Here is an 18,702-nt window from a genome sequence, read left to right on the forward strand (position 1 = left end):
GAACTCAAAGAATGGAGGGGAGGAGTGGGGCAAGAGCAATCGATAGATTGCCAATCAACCCCTCCTCATATGCATCCATCTTGCTACCACTTGCCACACCGCCACTTGTAAATTCCCCTCTGCTTCAGTATAGATGAAACATCCCTCAACCTGAAACGCTGACCATCCATTTCTCTCCGCAGATGTTGCCTGACCTATTCAATTCCTCAAGCAATTATTTATTTTCCTTAGCTGTAAAGGTTATTGTTTTCCCCTGTTGCTTCAGTTGTAGATAGACATTACACCCATGCTCCTTCCTCTGCCTCATGTACATGTGGGATATCTCACCTGGGAAAAACACCACAATTGATCTGCAATTGAACAGCCTTATGACAAATTATAGAACCATGACACAAAAGAAAGTCTTTCGGATTATTACATTGATGGTTGCCAAAAATGAACCTTACATTAATCTCACTTCCCAGCTTTCTGCATTGTCGTTCTGCAGGAAAATGAAATGAGGGTTTCTGACCCTACCCCTCCTTTAAAGATTGAGTTCCTAATCCACACAACTCATAGGGTAATTTTTTTGTTTCTCTCAGCTCTTGCACCAATTCATCCAAGTCTAGTTCTGACATGTGTGCGAGAATATGTATATTCTTTTTGCCTTGGCCTCTCACAATTTTATACCCAATCGAATCATCCCTCTAATAAAGGCAAGTATCCCATATGCCTTCTGATTCACCTTTCTCGTCTGCCCTGCTTTATTTGACGATTTGCTGACATATACTCCAAGATCCTACTGTTTGTCTAAACCTCAGTATCCTGAAGACAAACCCTAATAGTCCCCCTGTGACATGATTGGTGTGTAAAATTACATTCACCTCTCACATCTGATAAGCACTTGGCATCAAAGCAATATTTACAGGGTTACCAGCACACACTGATAGCATCCTTCTCTTTCCCTGCAGTTTCACAACTCTCTATGCAGCCTTTCACTGCTGTTATCATTTTAACATAGTTTTGTTCATTGCTGGAGATGTCAGCCACCAGCTTAGAGATGTTAATGTACATGCAGGAAAGCAATTGTTCAGCAAAAACAATGCACCAATTAGTCTGCTACCACATAGCCCCAGCAGCATTTAGTGGGGTCCTCAGCTTGGATACTGTATGGAGTTCATACATTCACTGTGTTCCCATGTGGTTTGTCCCAGGAATGTGTTTCATCACACATTCCAAATAACTATTGATAGGTTTAATGGCAACTATAGATGGACACTGAAATAAGTGGGTGGCAGGAGAATTGGGATGGGATATGGTTTGGTTTAGTTTAGTTTAGAGATACAGCATGGAAACAGGCCCTTCGGCCCACCGAGTACATGCTGACCAGCGATTCCCGCACAATATAGTGTATAGGAGTAATGAGGTCCTTCTGGAGTTGTACAGGGCCCTGGTGAGACTACATCTGGAGTAATGTGTGCAGTTCTGGTCTGCTAATTTGAGGAAGGACATTCTTGCTATTGAGGCAGCGCAGCATAGGTTTGAGGTTTATCCCCAGGATGGTGACTGTCATATGAGGAAAGATTAGAAAGACTGGGCTTGTATTCACTGGAATTTAGAAGGATGAGAGGGTATTTGATAGAAACATATATCTATATATTACTAAAAGTCTGTTCCTGACCGGTTTTGGCCATCTGTACTGCGATTTCCGAGAGAACGCCGCTACCTACGACCGTCGTTTTTGGCCACCTTGCTTAGAGCCCCCCTCTGCCATATGTGCACCGAGGATTTTTCCCGTTGATGAAAAATAACAGAGATATTAATGATTTTACAAAATTCCCCATTCTCTCTGCTGCCCCTGCTGGCAGCAGGGGGGGAGGGACTATAAAACCAGGAAGTGGTGTGCCTCAATCAGTGTCTGCAAGCTGGAGGAAGATAGAGGGTCATGTTTCTCTGAGCTGTGAATAACACTGAACACATGTCTACTGAAATGTAAGTGTGCTTAGTCGTTCTAAAACGCTTGCAAAATGTGTCTATTGGTTCTAAAATGTTTGCAAAAAGTGTTTATTGGTTCTAAAATGTTTGCAAAAGTGTCTCTTTTGGTTCTACAATGCTTGCAGAATGTGTCTTTTTTGGTTCTAAAATGTTTTGTAGGTTCTCCACCCCTCCCCCTTTCCCTCTCCCCTCCCCTTTGTCCTCTCCTCTTCCCTCCCCCCCCCCCCCCCCCCCCCCCCCCCCCCCCCCCCCCCCCCCCCCCCCCCCCCCCCCCCCCCCCCCCCCCCCCCCCTCCTCCTCTCCTCTCCCCCCTCCCCTCCCCCCCCTCCCCCCCCCCCTCCCCCACCACCATCCTCCTCTCCCCCCCCGCCCCCCTCCCCTCCACCCACACCCCTACCCCCTTCCCTCCACCGTTTCCGCTCCCCCTCCCCTCCCCCCTCCGCTCTCAGCACACCCTCTATCTCCCCCCCTTTTTTCCGCTCTCTCCCCCTCCCCCTCTCCTCCCCCTCTCTCCCCTTCCCCCCCTCCCTCCACCCCTTTCCTCTCCCTCCCCCCCTCCCCCTCTCTCCACCGCCCCCCCTCCTCCCCCCCCTCTCTCCCCTCCTCCCTCCCCTCCCCTCCCTCCCCTCCCCCAACCTTCCTCCCTCCCCTCCCCCCTCCCTGCTCCCCCCTCTCCTCACCCCCCTCTCTCTCACCCCTCTCTCTCTCTCTCTCCTCCCTCCCTCCCCTACCTTCCCCCCCTCATCCACCCTCCCTCTTATCCTCCTCTCCATCCCCCTATCCCTCTTGCCCCTCTCACTGTGTCTCTGTCTCTGCCCCGTCTGCCTCACTCTCTGCCCCCACACAACCACACACGTTGGAGGAACAGACCCAACGGGTTTGCACTTGGTCTAGTAATTATATAAGGACTGGACAGGCTAGATGCAGGAAAAATCTTCCCAATGTTGGGGGAGTTCAGAACCAGGGGCCACAGTCTAAGAATAAAGGGGAGGCCATTTAAAACTGAGGTGAGAAAATACTTTTTCACCCAGAGAGTTGTGAATTTGTGGAATTCTTTGCCACATAAGGCAGTAGAGGCCAATTCACTGGATGAATTTAAAAGAGAGTTAAATAGAGCTCTAGGGGCTAGAGGAATCAAGGGATATGGGGAGAAGGCAGGCACGGATTATTGATTGTGGATGATCAGCCAAGATCACAATGCATGGCAGTTCAGGCTCAAAGGGCCAAATGGCCTCCTCCTGCAGCTATTTTCTATGTTTCCAATAACTCTATCTTACACACACTAGGGACAATTTACACATACTGTACACCAAATCAATATCTATATCTATATCTCAGATTCAGATTCAGATTCAATTTAATTGTCATTGTCAGTGTACAGTACAGAGTAGCCCTAGAGTTGCTGCTTCCAATCTTCTAAATCTATCTTTGGAGTGTGGGAGGAAACCGAAGATCATGGAGAAAACCCACGCCATCACGGGAGAACGTACAAACTCCATACAGACAGCATGCCGTAGTTTGGATCAAACTCGGGTCTCCGCCGTGGCAAGCGCTGGAAGGCAGCAACTCTAGGGCTGCGCCACTCTGCCTGCTGCCCAAGTTGAGGGAGAACAGAATAAGCAATGGACTTCTGGATATTAATATATGCCGTACAAGTTGCAAGGAAGTAAAGGGAGAGATGGGACATATGGATATGGGGTGAGAACCCATCTAGACGCAATGGGCTGAAGACTGTCTTTAAGTGTCAGAAGGAAAATAAAAGTGAAGAGTACGAGTACGTCCAAAACACATGAATAAAAAAGTGCTGCCAAATCTCAATGCACCAAAGGTTATTGTTGCTAAAGACATTACTCTTCCTCCATACAGAAAACACAGCATTAGCATCATATGTTGACAATATCCAGTTCTAGCAGAAGGAGCAGTATTTGAACGCACAGCATGCTCCCGTCCACAGTACAAACAGCCCAAGTCGCAATGAGTGCATCTCACTCGGACTTATGGTCGAGACACGAGAAAACCATTTCTGGCCTTTCAGGGAAATAAATTACACGTCCATTTGGCCCTTCACAGGTTCTGCAACCTCTTTCTATCATTTCCATTTCAGTAGCATGATCCTAACTTTTCTCTGTTCAAATCACAGAGAAATAAAGATGGAACAGTGGCACAGCGGTAGCTTTGCTGCCTTACAGCACCAGAGTCCCAGATTCAATCCTGATAATGGGTGCTGACTGTACGGAGTTTGTACCTTCTCCCTTTGACCACGTGGATTTTCTCTGGGTGCTCCGGTTCTTTCCCACATTCTAAAACGTGCAGGTTTGTAAGTTGAGTGACTTCTGTAAATTGTCCCTTGTATGTAGGTTAGACGAGTATACAGGCGGTCATTTGTCGGCGGGGACGCCCGTTTCCACGCTGCATCTCTAAACTAAGGAAATGGAACAAGGAATCCACCATGTCCATGTTGACCACCATCCACCAATTACACCAAGCCTCATTTTTTTATTCATGTCCCCATCAACACCCCCTTGTTACTATTTTATAGCTGCACACTACTGACAATTTATAGTAGCAGGATTTCTGGCATTACGAAGTAGCAGCTCAAAATTGACACAATTGCACACAATTAAAATTGCAGTCAGCTACTGATGAGGAGTTCAATCTGTATATTAGTGGGTGGCATATGGTGCTTATTCAGAATTGAAAATCAAAAGCAACAGCTTCTTAGTTAGGGAAAATGTGCACAAAGTGGTGAAAATTTAAATAGGAATAGAGAAACCTTCAGAAGCAGGAGGGCAAGTTGATAATATTTATTATTTGGAAGCTGACTGCTGGACCCTGGGCATTAGAAAGAAGCACATTGAATGCCAAACTAAAGACATGTTAAATCAGTACAAAATCCTTAGTCAATCTGCATTTAGAATGCCCTGGAGTTCTGAATATTCTACTCTCGGAAAGTCATTTACAGAATGGCAAAAGAGCATAGCAGAGTCATAATTCTGAGGAGTGTCTGGGAAACTAGATCTCTCTTTGCTAGAAAGGCAAAGAAAAAAACTGGCAGAGGTGTGGAACTGTACAAGAACTCTGATATCCCAATTGGAAAAGTCAGAGCCTTTGATTGGTGATGACGTGGCACTTGGTGGATATAAATTTGTGCTCATCAATAAAATAAGGTTCAGAGCATTATTTCCTACTCTCAATATAGAAAGAGTTCTGTAATCAGTTGTTCAAAAGTTCAAAAATGTAACAACGTTTTTTTTTTAAATGTCTGGAAGGACCAAAAAATGGCTCGTCCTCTCGAGCAGAAAACAAAGCTTGCGCTTTACATTTCAACGCAAAACATACCGAGACCAAGCTATTCATCATGTGAAGGCCTGAATGGCGAGCAGGAAAAAGGTGACAATAGGTTGGATCATTCTTCAGAAAAGTTGTCCATAAGATTAAATGGTAGTTGGGTCAGATATTGAAGGATCAGTGTTTTGCCAGAAGGTGAGCAGTTTTGCCATCAGGAAGTTCGTGGAGGGGTTTCAGAACTATCCAGCTGTATTTATCCATAACTGTCTGGTAGTTGTTATGGGGGTTGTGTCAAAGCCCAGGAGATTGATGGGCAGGACCATTGAGGACTCCAAATCCCAGAATGACAGATTGTATCTTAATAGCATCTCAGTCCGCCGATGGTAATAAAACATATGGCGATCAGCCATGATCACAATGAATGGCGGTGCTGGCTCGAAGGGCTGAATGGCCTCCTCCTGCACCCATTTTCTATGTTTTCTATGTCTATAGCTGCCTTGGGAATGCTCAACAATATGATCTGACGTTCTCAGGCATTCCAAGAGAAGTTGGAGTCCAATATGCGGAATGGTATCATATGATACATATCTATTGTCTACATGTCTATTGCAGAGTTCCCAGCAGCGGCACATGCCAAATTGAGGTTAGAAAATGCCTGGTTATTTTCCCCTCTCCCAAGTGCTGCAAAATGACTCTGAAACCAGCACTCTTTAAGTAATTGTGGTATCGAATATTGATACTGCTATGTAATCAAATCATTGGAAACTTTCACAAATGCAGGGAGATAAACAATTTTAATTCATGGTGCAAACTCCCCAAAGTCTAGTAAGCAATAGACTGAGTGCTGGTGCATGAGATTAGTGTGGAAAGGCGGTCGATGATGGGCATGGTGGGTTAAAAGGTCCCATATATGTGCTCCTCACTCAGCTTAGTAACTGGCTCAACTGAGACTTTAAAGCTAGTGCAGTTTGAATAAATCTGTTTTAATGACAAAAATACTACATTTATTATTTTGAATAGTGGAAATATTCAACTTTTTAATAAAATACATTAATTCTGTGACAGCCTTTGGATGCATTGTTACATGCATCAAGGGCAAATTGGTGTCCCAGTTTCCTATTATTTGTGCCCTACTTTGGGACTTCATTGGTATTCACATGTGGATTGTGAACTAGCATTTTCTAATATTTGCTGCCAGCACCAATGTCTCATTAATATCATATTCAGCTGAAAACAGAACAGAAAGGTGGGTTTATTTTCAGGCAGTGCAGAGTGAAATATAAAAATCTATTTTAAAAGTAATCCTTTACATACATAGACATTTGGAGACAAATCACATTACAACGGTATTCTACCATCTTTAAACAAGTCCCATGCCTTGCAGTATGGATAAAAGAGTAAGTACCTTTTATCTAACCCAAGCTGTTGTGCAATTCCAGCCTTGATGAGTCTGTCAGAAGATTCACAAAGCAGTGAATCATTCTCCAAATGTCACTTCTTCCATATGTGACCATAAGAGTGTTCACTTCATTCATTATTCAACAAATGGATATTCAGTGAATTAAGCCACAAGGAAAATATAGACAAACTGAGGCTTTCCTTTGATATGAAGATTTCAAAGACTTTTAATGGAAATATATAGAATTACAAGGAGACTGGAGAGAGAGCTAACATGGAGGACTTTGTTCCATAAGGAAAGAGGTGTATAATCAAGGAAGACATATTTAAACTATTTAATTACATGATTATTGCAGGTTTGGGTGGTTTTTCATCCCTCTATGGTTCTGCCTCTGTAAAAAGGAGAGTACAGACAAAAACTCTGCATTGGAAATGTGCGGAGATATGCACCTGTAGTTGCATGAGCAACAAGGCAAATGGAGCAGAGCTGGTAAGTGGGACACAAAATGCTGGAGCAACTCAGCGGTTCAAGCAGCATCCCTGGAGAAAATAATTGATGTTTCATGTCGAGACCTTTCTTCAAGAAAGTGGGGTTAGTTGGATAACTCTGTTTCAACTCATACAAATGGATGGGCCCAACAACTGTCCTCTGTGCCACAGTTCTACTTACTCACAAATTATTCCAATGGCTAAATTATTTCAAACTTCAATCTCAGTAGAATAAAAATCCCTCACTAAAGATAAACACAAAATGCTAGAGTAACTCAGCAGGTCCGGCAGTATCCGTGGAAAATATGGATAGGCTTTGTTTTCGGTTGGAACCCTTCTTCAGACTCAAAATCTTCTTCAAATAAAAGTCTTCTTTTTAAGACTCAAAGTCTACTACAAAATCCCTCCCTACCCGTTTCCACCCAACTCAACATTCCAACTATATCAATGACGTTTTCATTTTGTAATATTAGCTACCTGGTTTTAATAACCAGACTCTAAATTTAACAAAAACTGTATTTTTATTCCTGCAGTATTAGGATTATTTAGACTTATTTTCCCTCGATCTCATTTAGCCAGATGAAAATATTCTTCCTCCAGAGATGCTGCCTGACCCGCTGAGTTATTCCAGCATGTGGTGTCCATCTTCAGTGTAAACCAGCATCTGCAGTTCCCTCCAATGCTTCCTATTAATCCATTTCATTTCTAAACTTGAGGTAAATATTTTCCAAGGAAAAAAACCATCCAATGGCACAGGTAAAGTGGGGCGCAGGAGGTGGAGCGGATAGGTGAAGATTTCCCAACAGTATGCAAGGGTTTTACTGACTTTCAGCTAAAATTAACAGCAGGTCATAATGTCATATTTCTCACCTCCTCCCATAAAATATAAGTGCCCCCAAATCTGTCTCGTATACAGGTACAACGTAATTCCAATTAGAAAGTGAAACAGTGGAGTTACTTCAAACTGCACGGTCTCAGATTTCTTTGTGCATTAGTCACAATACATGAAGGGGCCTGGAATGCACAGCAAGTCCAACAGCATGCAACACATGCTTGCATTTTACTATTGAATCACATATGCATGAGCAGAAATGCTAAAGGCCATTCATGCAGTTGCATGTCTGCATGGCACTTTTCAGGTCTGCTTCAACATTACTTACAAAAGCCCCGCAGGGCAGAACCCAGGCCATGGAGCTCCAACCTCAGCCAGGCCATGAATTCATAAGTTCTAGTAACAGAATTAGGCCATTCAGCCCATCAAGTCTACTTCACCATTCAATCATGGCTGATCTATCTTCCCTCTCAATCCCATTTTTTTTGAAGGTGTAACTAGGAAAATGGACAAGGGAGAGCCAGTGGATGTAGTATACCTGGACTTTCAGAAAGCATTTGATAAGGTCCCACATAGGAGATTAGTGGGCAAAATTAGGGCACATGGTATTGGGGGGTAGAGTGCTGGCATGGATAGAGAAGTGGTTGGCAGACAGGAAACAGAGTAGGGATTAACGGGTCCCTTTTAGAATGGCAGGCAGTGACTAGTGGGGTATCGCAAGGCTCTGTGCTGGGACCGCAGCTATTTACAATATACATCTGCATGGCACTTTTCAGGTCTGCTTCAACATTACACAACCTAGACGGGGCAACCTAGACGGGAATGTCCCACAGTAGTTTGCAAACAGACGACTTGACCCGGTAGTAGTGGTTTAAGTGGTTTGCTGGACTTGTCATGTGATCGTTTCTGGATGTCGTGTTTCTCCTGGATGCGCTTCTGGATCGTGGCCAGCTTCAACACCTGTGGCGCCGGCTTCTGCTGGGCAATTGGTATCGATGGTCTTATTGTTCTGGACATCAGGTGTTGGGCTGGTGAGCCCAGGACCCCGTCTCTAGCGATGTTTCTGAGCATTTAAAAGGTCAAGGTACACATCTGACTTGGCTAGGTGGGCATGTTCCATTAGCTGTTTAGCGCTTCTGATGGCTCGTTCAGCGAGCCCGTTACTTTGAGGGTATTAGGGACTGCTCGTGACATGGTGGAAATTCCATCGGTTTGCAAAGTGTTTGAAGGCATGACTGGTAAACTGTCTTCCGTTGTCTGTCTGCCAGCAGACAGGTGCGCCGAATGTGGAGACGTGTCTCCGTAGCTTTAGAATGACCATCTCTGATGCGATAGAGGGCAGTAAATCATGTTCAAACCAGTTAGAATAGGAGTCAACCTGGACTAGATAATGGTACTCGAAAATGTCTGCCGCCAGCGATGTCCAGGGCAGTGCTGGTGGAGATTGTTCGTACAGTAAAGACATGCTCGCTGCTGACTCCCTCTCTCGTGCACCAGACATCCAAAGTACGACACCCCTACGAACGGGACAAATTTACGGTTCTCAGCATTGACTTTGTTCCTACGGAACGATTGCCCCGTCTAACCTAACACACATCCCACTTCTGACCAGTTCAGCGTCGAATCTGCACCTGTTGCATCAAAACCAATCAATTCCTGCTTCTCAAGACCAGCTCGACTCTGCCCCAGAGGATGATCCAATTAACTCACATGAGGAGTCAACTGTGCATTCACTCCTTCACATAGCTGGTAAGATTCGCGATGCTTCTGTTCTGAATCCTCAATAAACCTATCCACGCAGCACCTGTACGTCTGCAGCGTATGATGATGCAGCTCCAGCGATTCGACTTCAAAATTGTTTACAAAATGGGTAAAGACATGCTCGTTGCTGACACCCTCTCTTGCACACCACGGGCATCCAACAAACGACACCCCTATGAACGGGACGAATTTACAGTTCTTAGCATTGACTTTGTTCCTACGGAATGATCGCGCTGTCTAGCCGAGCACACATCTCACTTCAGACACCATGTAAATAAGCAAACTGCACAATCTGGAGTTCAAGATCATCGTTTACCCAGTACCCATATTATAGCGGTACAACAGGTAGTTAGTTGTTAGTTCATCGTTACCGCTTCCAAGACTGACCAGTGTAGGAAGTGGCCGTTAGTATGAATCATACAGTAAGGTGGGGTTAGTGATGATATTCTACTATGAATGGTTCACATGTAATAACCAATCTACACTTTCTATTTTTGTTTCAATTTTACTTTCACTCTCATCCAAATCACCCGTTGTGAAGGATTGAAATTACTTTCATAGCTTCCACAAAATGGTTTACATGTTTATTTAATTGGATGATGAAGGGGTTTTTTCATAAAGTTATATTTATCAAACCATTAAGTAAATAAACGGACTGCACGAATATAACACGTAATGTACACGTCCTTCCACTCAGATAACTCAAGCATTATAGATTTCCTCCACTCACTACCTGTGGCAAATCTGTAAAAGTTATCTTTACATTGTATTTATGCTTTTGATTGAAATTTAAAATGAAGGAAAGCTCTCCTCCCTGTAGATCCTACATTTGTGAAATTCTGTAAAACTGACAATTAAATAGCATATTAGATTAACTCTACAGCTAAATCTTGCTCCAATTATAAACTAGAGACTGCTTCCTAAAATTATATCCATATTTTTGAATCTTGATTAAACTAACACGGACAGGAGAGGGCCATTTGAGCCCATATACTCTAAATAAGATAAATGCTTATATTCTACTTCATTGCTCTTTCCTGCACTAATCCTTTATGATTTCCTCAATACATATTCATAAATCTGTAGAGGGAATGGACAAACAATGTTTTGGCTCAGGACCCTTCTTCAGGTGCTAGCTGGTGTGTTGAGTTCCTTAAGCACTTTTCGCTTTGCTTAATATTCCAACATCTGCAGTTTCTTGTGCATCCAGAAATCTGTATTGAATATACTCAGGGATTTTATTGAATAGCCACAGCCCACATCTTGCCTCTTCCATTGAGCTGAGCATATACCAAGTCTGCTTAATTTCTCTTCATATCACAAACATTTTATTCCAGCAATGAATCCTCCGAACCTTCATTACTCTCTCTCCATCTCAAGTATACCTTTCAATGATGGACTTGTACACCACCCTATTATGTTAAATGTACATGTATAATTTAAAAATATATACTTTTCCTCTGGTTGAAATAATATGACTAGGTTCCAAACCTTAGTACTAAACAACATTATACTATTAATTACAAAGGTTTCATATATTTGCGCTAAATGTTGGTGCTATCTTGCGATTCTGGTTGGCTCCAAACTGTCAGAGCATTAAGCATTAACCAAGCACAATGAATCAAAAGTGCATTTATTGGCATTAGAATAAATCACGTGATGGCTCATTCAATATATTTCCAAGCTTTTTTGTTCTTTTCAATTTTCCTGCTTAAACATCCCATCCATGTTCTGCAGGACAATGTACTTGCTCCAAAAATCACAACTATAATTGATCTGCGAGGTTTATATCAAATAATGTTGATCTTTTTATTCATAAACATGTTTCCTACAATGCAATATTGTTAGACTGGGCTTTGATATTCACATTTGCCATGGTGTGAAAGCGCTGCTTATTATGTGCAGTTAGTTTGCAAAAAAGATTGGAGTCAATTTCCTCCACAATGACCCCCAGGCAAGTGGAAGTTTGATGATGAAACTCAATGTACTAATAAGAGGAATGGGTTGGGTAGATGTGCAGAGTAGGGGAAATAATGAATGTACATAAGTTTAAGGTAAGGGGAGAAAGATTCAATAGGAACCCAAGGGGTAACTTTCTCTATGCAAAGGGAGGTAGGTGTATGGAACCAGTCGCCAGAGGAGGTAGCTGAGGCAGGGACTATTGCAGCGTTTAAGAACAATTAGACAGGTACATGGTTTAGAGGGATATGGGCCAAATGCAGGAAGGTGCGACTTGCGTAGATGGGACATATTGGCCAGTGGGCAAGTTCGGCCGAAGGGTCCGTTTCCACACTGTAAGACTCTATGGCTCTACAATAGTAAGTTGCATTGTACAACTACCACAGAACCTCTCCATTGAAATAGTAATACGTTTGATCTTGAATGCCGCTAATCAGAGCTACTGCGGTCTAGTATCACAGTCGGTCTCTAATGTTGATGCAGAATGACATTAGAAGTTACATTGTACTGAAGAATAAGTGCTTTGATGATTGGGCACTGCTGCAGCAAGATTCACCAGCAATCTGTCAGTGCAGTGAGAAATGGCATACAAGTACACAACTAGTGGAATAAAAGAGAACACATCTGCTGATTTGACAAAGGTGGCATGTCTGAAGTGGATGGGAACAGCAATTCAAGCTTTGAGTCTTCTAGATGCAGTACGGGAAATGCTTTAGTGGTCCAGTGAATTTCAGAAAAGTTGACCATGGTCGTAATAAACTCAACCACACCAATGTTGCTGTGTTAGACTTATTCTTTCATGCAACAACTCAAAATTCAGACTCAGCAAGGTTCCCAACACAAAATGTCATCTGTCCATTTCACTCCACAGATGTTCCTGACCTGCTGATCGTGCATCTGCAGTTTCTGGTCTCCATTACTCACAAACCTCTTGCCTCGTAAGGGCAACAGGGCTTAGATATAGCTACGAAATCCTCGTCACTGTTTCCCCAAATACCACTATTCCTCAAACAATCAGATTCTTCTTCCCTGTCAGTTTCATCAAATGTGTAGCTTTTATTTCAGTCATTTAAGATCTGGCCATTCTCCTACAGGGAGAGTGAGCAGGGAACATTAGAGGAGGGAATATACATTCAAACTGATAGCAGATAGAGATCAATGGTGTCCAATCAATCGAGTTGGAGATGGCGATCACATAGCTGCCTTTTGACATCATTATCTGCAGCCAACATGTTCTACAACAATTGGTCACATTGACCATTTCAGCAAAGAATATGCAATGGTAATCAGCAGAATGGCAATCTACTGTATTTGACTTGCCCATGCTAAGTCCCATCATTAAATCCCCAAACGTTGTCTAGGTTTACACGAATATGACATAACATTCCAATAGTCTTTTACTGTCATATGTCCTGAAACAAAACAATTAAATTCATATCCAGATTATGTGTCTGCAGAAAACCCGATGCCTTCCAAATTAAGTTAGTAGTATTGGAGGAAGCTCCACGTGAACATACCCCACCCTTGCTCAGCCAGCACCACCATGAATTAATTGATTGAAAGTTACAACATGGAAACAAGCCCTTCAGCCCATTGAGTCCATGCTGAACATTGGCCGCTCCATTCACAACATTTCTATGTTATCCCACTTTGGCATCCACTCCCTACACACTGGGGTCAATTAACCTACTAACCCAGTTTTGGGATGTTTGGGGGGGGGGGGGGGGGGGGGGGGGGGGGGGGGACTGGAGCATCTAGATGAAACCCACCTGGTCACAGAGAGAATGTGCAAACTTCACAGTCAACATCCCAGTTCAGGATCGCTTCCAGTTCTGGTCCTGTGAGGCAGCAGCTCTATCAAATGCGTCATTGTGCTGTCCTTAAATTGCAGCGTTTAAACTTTTTCGATCTGTACACTACCACAGTTTGTTTACACCTTCTCAACAAATTAACAGGTTCAATTTCTAACCTTTCTCACTTTGAATGAAAGATTATAGATTTGAAAAATAGTGTTTATCTTTCTCCACATATGCTGCCTAATCGACTGAAATTCTTTGTTTTAAATTCAAGATGGTAGCAGACAACAATTATGCAAAAAGCAGAAAATTAAATATATAGTTAGAAAACTGGCAGAGTAACACAGTGGTGTAATAATAATAATAGCATAATAATAGGTTCTTTATTGTCATTATAACATGTAAACATGTATAACAAAATAAAAAATGCCAACCAGTCAGTGCACCATTCACACATTATTTAAAAGTTAACGATACGTAAAAGAGAAATATCTGAAATAAACTAAAATAAAGAACATGAAAAAACCAAGCATAAACACACAACCATACATTCTTCTGTCGATTGCACGATCCCTTTGGTATGTAGCGCACCTGCACTCATTTGGTGGCTATATTAAGTGTAGTTATTGCTGTGGGATAAAAACTGTTTTTGAGTTTGTTTGTCCTTGGCCTCATTGATCTGTACTGTCTGCCTGACGGCAACAGTTCAAAAAGGGAGTGTCCGGGGTGGGAAATGTCCTTTATAATGTTCTGGGATTTCTTGAGATAGTGGAAACTGTGTAGGTCCTCCAAGGTGAGGAGAGGGCAGCCGACAATGTTCTGGGCATTGTCAATGGCCCTCTGGAGTTCTTTCCTCTGAGCCGCTGTGCAGCTGGTGTACCACACGCATACAAAGTATGTTAGGATGCTCTCTATGGAGCACCGATAAAAGGACAGCAGCAGTCTCTGGTTGATGTTGTTCTTCCTGAGCACCCTCAGGAAGTGCAGTCTCTCCTGGACCTTTTTCAGCAGCGCAGAGGTGTTCACGCTCCATGTCAGGTCCATGTAGTCGTAGAGTTGCTGTCTCCAAGTTGATCCCTGGTGCTGACATGCAAGGTTTGAGTGTTCTCCCTCTCATTGTGGGGGTTTGTCTAGCCACTTTAGTTTCCTGCCTTGGACCAACTATCATAAGGAAACATTGAAGAAATGTTAAAACTGGACATGAGCTTCATTATGATGAATACCGTCCAAGACATTACTGCATGGGTAATGCTAATACCTGAAGAATTTAATCCCTCTGCATTTTTGAATGCAGCATTTACTTATTTCCTTTGACATGGATGAAGTGAAAGAGGTCAAAGAACCATTGTGAATTGAATTTGAAATACAGATAATCAAAGAGGAATATCAATCAGCAACTCTAACATGATGGAGACCCAAGAAACCACAGGTACTGGAAACCTGAGCAAATAGAGTTGCTGGATGAAAGCAGTGGGCCAAGCTGCATCCCTGGAGGCAAAATAATGGTCCAAATTTTGGGTCGAGACCCTGCATTAATCCTTTTCGAACAAAGCTAATAAGATGCTAAACTAGAGCGCAAAAATAGAAGAAATTATTAAACTGTATGGTCAAACATCAAAATGATAATCGGCCCATTCATGCTCACCAAGAGTCATTCAAGGTTTGGAGTAGGGCTGAGAGAAATGACAAGGATGATCCTTTGAATCTTAGCTGAGTTTTGCAGAAAGATTAGGAAATCTTGTTTATTTTTCCCTCCATCTTAATCAATAAAGATCTTAGTAAAGAGTTGGTGGTATCAAGAAAGTTAACCCATTACATTTGAAACCCAAAGCTGAACTAGTAACATAGGTTTAAGCCATTACCAGATCATTAGTTTATTTTTGATTTTTTTTTAAAGCAATTACCACTCAGAATGAGCTGTTAAGTGGCACAAGCAAGTGTACAACCTGACATTATGAATGTCTAAGAGACACCCATTCATAAATTCATAATTTCGAGGAGCAAATTAGGCCATTCGGCCCATCAAGTCTACTCCACCATTCAATCACGGATGGCGGAGTTCTAATGAATGTAGCGAGTGGGTGCTTTTGTGGGGCTATTAGGAAAACTCTGGATGCAGGAACTAAGAGGAGCCCAATAGCCTTTCACTTCCACCATCAATGAACTGTCTGGATAGCCCGTGGGTGCGGGACTTCTGTCAACTACCTGTCGCTATCAACATTTAGAGAAACAACCTGCACCCTTTTCCGTGTGACCTTCAGGCTGCCCATTCAGGAGAGTTAGTTTTCTGGCATCGCTGCCATTCGGAATCATTGGCAAACACCCTTACTTCCAACTACACAAGATGAATTTGTACATCAACCTCCCCGAATACATAAAAAAACACAAAAACCCATTCAGAAAAGGATGCTAGAATTAATTTAGTAAACATTTATTTTTCAAACGTCTAGCCCTCCTCCCGGCCCGCTCGCTGGCCGTCAGTGTGGGGAGGGAGACCGCTGGCTGATGCTGAGAGATGGCTCTGTGCCCAGTGCCTGTGGCAAGGACGGGTTACTGCCTGCCTGCCTGCTCCCCCACCCACAGCTCCGCACACAAAGTGCCTCGGGAAACATGAGCGGCGCTCGATGTGAAACTGCTGCCATCTTCAGGTATTTCTTCAGTCAGCCCCCGATCCGTCCCCGCCCCGTTCATTCCACAGTGGCAAACAAATAGGCATTGCGTGCGATTAATAAAGGAGATGACAAACAAATAGATAAACAAAACTTGCAGAGAACGGAGCGACAATTAGCGTCAACCCGCGTTAGGATTGATTTTTAAAAAAGTGTACTATTTGAACAAGGTCTCAAAGTAGTCGTGGATATTGTATTTCTCTCTATGTATGGTGCGTGGTAACTTGTCACCTATGCCCCACATCTCGGCGACAGAGAGAGAGCTACAGCGGGGGCTCAACCATGTGCGGCTACCTCGCTCAGTGAATGGTGACGGTTCCATCGCTCTGTGTTTCACCGAGGGAGCCGTTCAGTCAGCGGGAACAGGTCTCCAACAGTTCAACAGACAGAGAGAGCGACCAGATTCATGCAATGGCTTCAGGGACCCGCTCCTGTTCGGCGCATGGGGAGGTGGGGGAGAGAACACACAAACACACGCAGCTAGTCCCATTCCCCGCACTTAATGCACAAGGATTCTCCACAGGTCCCGGCACATTGGCAAAGTGGGTCACGGAACATTAAACCCCAATCACGCCACGACTTGTCAAACGAACCGAACAGCCACAATAAACCCCACCGACACCCGTTAAAGGGTTAAATCATTCACACATTGCGCATTGTGCAAAACACCACAATTCAATTCACAATTAATACTTGGCACTGTGCGAATACGTTAAAGATAAGCGTACACGTCGGCATTCACATTTCCAAAACAGGAACCACAGCCCAGATAATTTGGAATATTCTACGTGGAAATTTGTAAACAGATTGGAGAAATCAGAGAACGATTTTTTTTTTTTTTTTTTTTTTTTTTTTAAACGACAGCTTCGCAAATAAAATAACCGTGTTAAATACCTCGGAGTCGTACCACTCCAAGACCAGTCTGCTGGTGTTTGGCAAGAATTTGCTGTGGACGTGCTCTGTGGCGAGCTGAACGGCAGGTAAGATGCCTTCCGAGATACTCTCCGCCGCCAGCGCCTTGTTGATGGGCATCAGTCCCATGATAGGCAGCTTGGAGTCGGCTTCCAGCCTGATGCCGGTATTCTTGAACGCTGGAGCCGAGAAGGGGCACCAGCCCCACAGTAGCAACAGCAGCGGCATCCCAAGCCGGCCTAGAGAACACCAAAACACCCAGACGAACAGTCCAGATCGGTATGTCCGGAGGGCAGGTTCCATCCTGGAAGGGTAAAAACGCACACAAACACGCAGCGGGACTGGTGGCGACTGGGCGAGATCAGAAGGCTGGCATTGGAGCCACCCGCCCGCTCGCTCGCTTGTTCTCTCTCTACCCCGCTCTCTCCCGAGATGGGCTCTCGCTGAACGCTCTGAGGTGCTGCTGCCTTGCAGTCCAGGGACTGAGTCGACTTCAGTGCATTCCTCTCGCTCCTTTCTCTCCTTCAGGGGTCCCGATAACGTCTGTCAACGGCGATTGGCGCCCCTCTCTCTTAATATATGTATACGCATATAGAAAGACTTAAGAAATACACATGCATTTGCTTTCCTCGTTTCCTTCGGATGGATTTTTTTTGGCAGCAATTCAAAGGAAGGAACCAGTTCGGCACGGTATGAGAAATCTCGCAGAGCAGCGCCGTCTATCCACAGTGTGTTGCTCTGGGAGTTAATATGGGAAATATCTCAGCATCTACCCCGTCCTTGCAGCGACTGCGTCTAACACATCGTATCCAACCCATGGAAACACGAGCATGGATACCAGGAAATCCCCCCGCCGCCAAAATACCATCTCACAGAGGCAGAAAGGGATCTGAGGAACCAGATCCCTGGAGAGCAAGTGCAACTGGGGCAGGCATCTCCACGGCCGCTGTCAGGCTGCAAACTGCAGATGCCAGCTTCCGTGCTCTCGTCTGGGTTTCCAGGTGCGAACTCTCTCGGCGATTCGTCTTTATGGGCTGGTTAGTGTTCACAATCCTAGCGCCTTTACACCAGTGAGACTAGGGCGCAACGCAAATCGGACATTCGGTTGTAGCCGCATTGAGCTCATCTCCCTAGTGCAGGAAAAAGCAAAAAGGCAGACTTTAGAGTTGTAGATCCCGGTCGCGTTGGTATGTCTCCAATTGGGGGGGGGGGGGGGGGGGGGGTGACAGACCGTGAGCACCCAAAAAAATCACTTTTGCATTATTTTAAACAAATCGCATTCCGCTTTAAACCAAGAGCGCGTTGTACCAGGGAGAGTTGATCACGGGCCATTAACTAAACCACATCACCTTGGTTTCTACTGCCAATCAGTGAATTCATTTGCACCTTTCATCTATTGAATAAACGAAAGCATCTGTTCCTTGTGCACCGCCGACAAACAAAGCACGGGAGTTCAATTACGCGATTAGATGTCATCTAACCTGTAAAAAATCGAATCCCCCATTCGCTGCTCGTTTTGCAAACAGACTTCCTTAACAACCACTTTAAGACATTTTAATGATTACACTCCGCTTTTTAGGTGAGCATTGTATTATGGAATGTCCAACTCGATCACTTGAACTTA

The 18,702-nt window shown here is 44.0% G+C and overlaps 1 protein-coding gene across 1 annotated transcript in view; it reads right to left on the minus strand.

The window, feature by feature from the left end:
* The window catches only part of gabbr2 (gamma-aminobutyric acid (GABA) B receptor, 2), a 753,408-nt gene extending 735,122 nt beyond the window's left edge, over positions 1–18,286 (minus strand). The window contains exon 1 of the mRNA XM_055662806.1: positions 17,061–18,286. Coding sequence (XP_055518781.1) covers positions 17,061–17,381 — 321 coding nt within the window. The 5' untranslated portion in view covers positions 17,382–18,286. The remainder of the gene's footprint in view (positions 1–17,060) is intronic.
* Between the last annotated feature and the right edge of the window lie 416 nt (positions 18,287–18,702).

The sequence above is a fragment of the Leucoraja erinacea genome, chromosome 2, assembly GCF_028641065.1.
Source record: "Leucoraja erinacea ecotype New England chromosome 2, Leri_hhj_1, whole genome shotgun sequence".
NCBI classification, from domain to species: Eukaryota; Metazoa; Chordata; class Chondrichthyes; order Rajiformes; family Rajidae; genus Leucoraja; species Leucoraja erinaceus.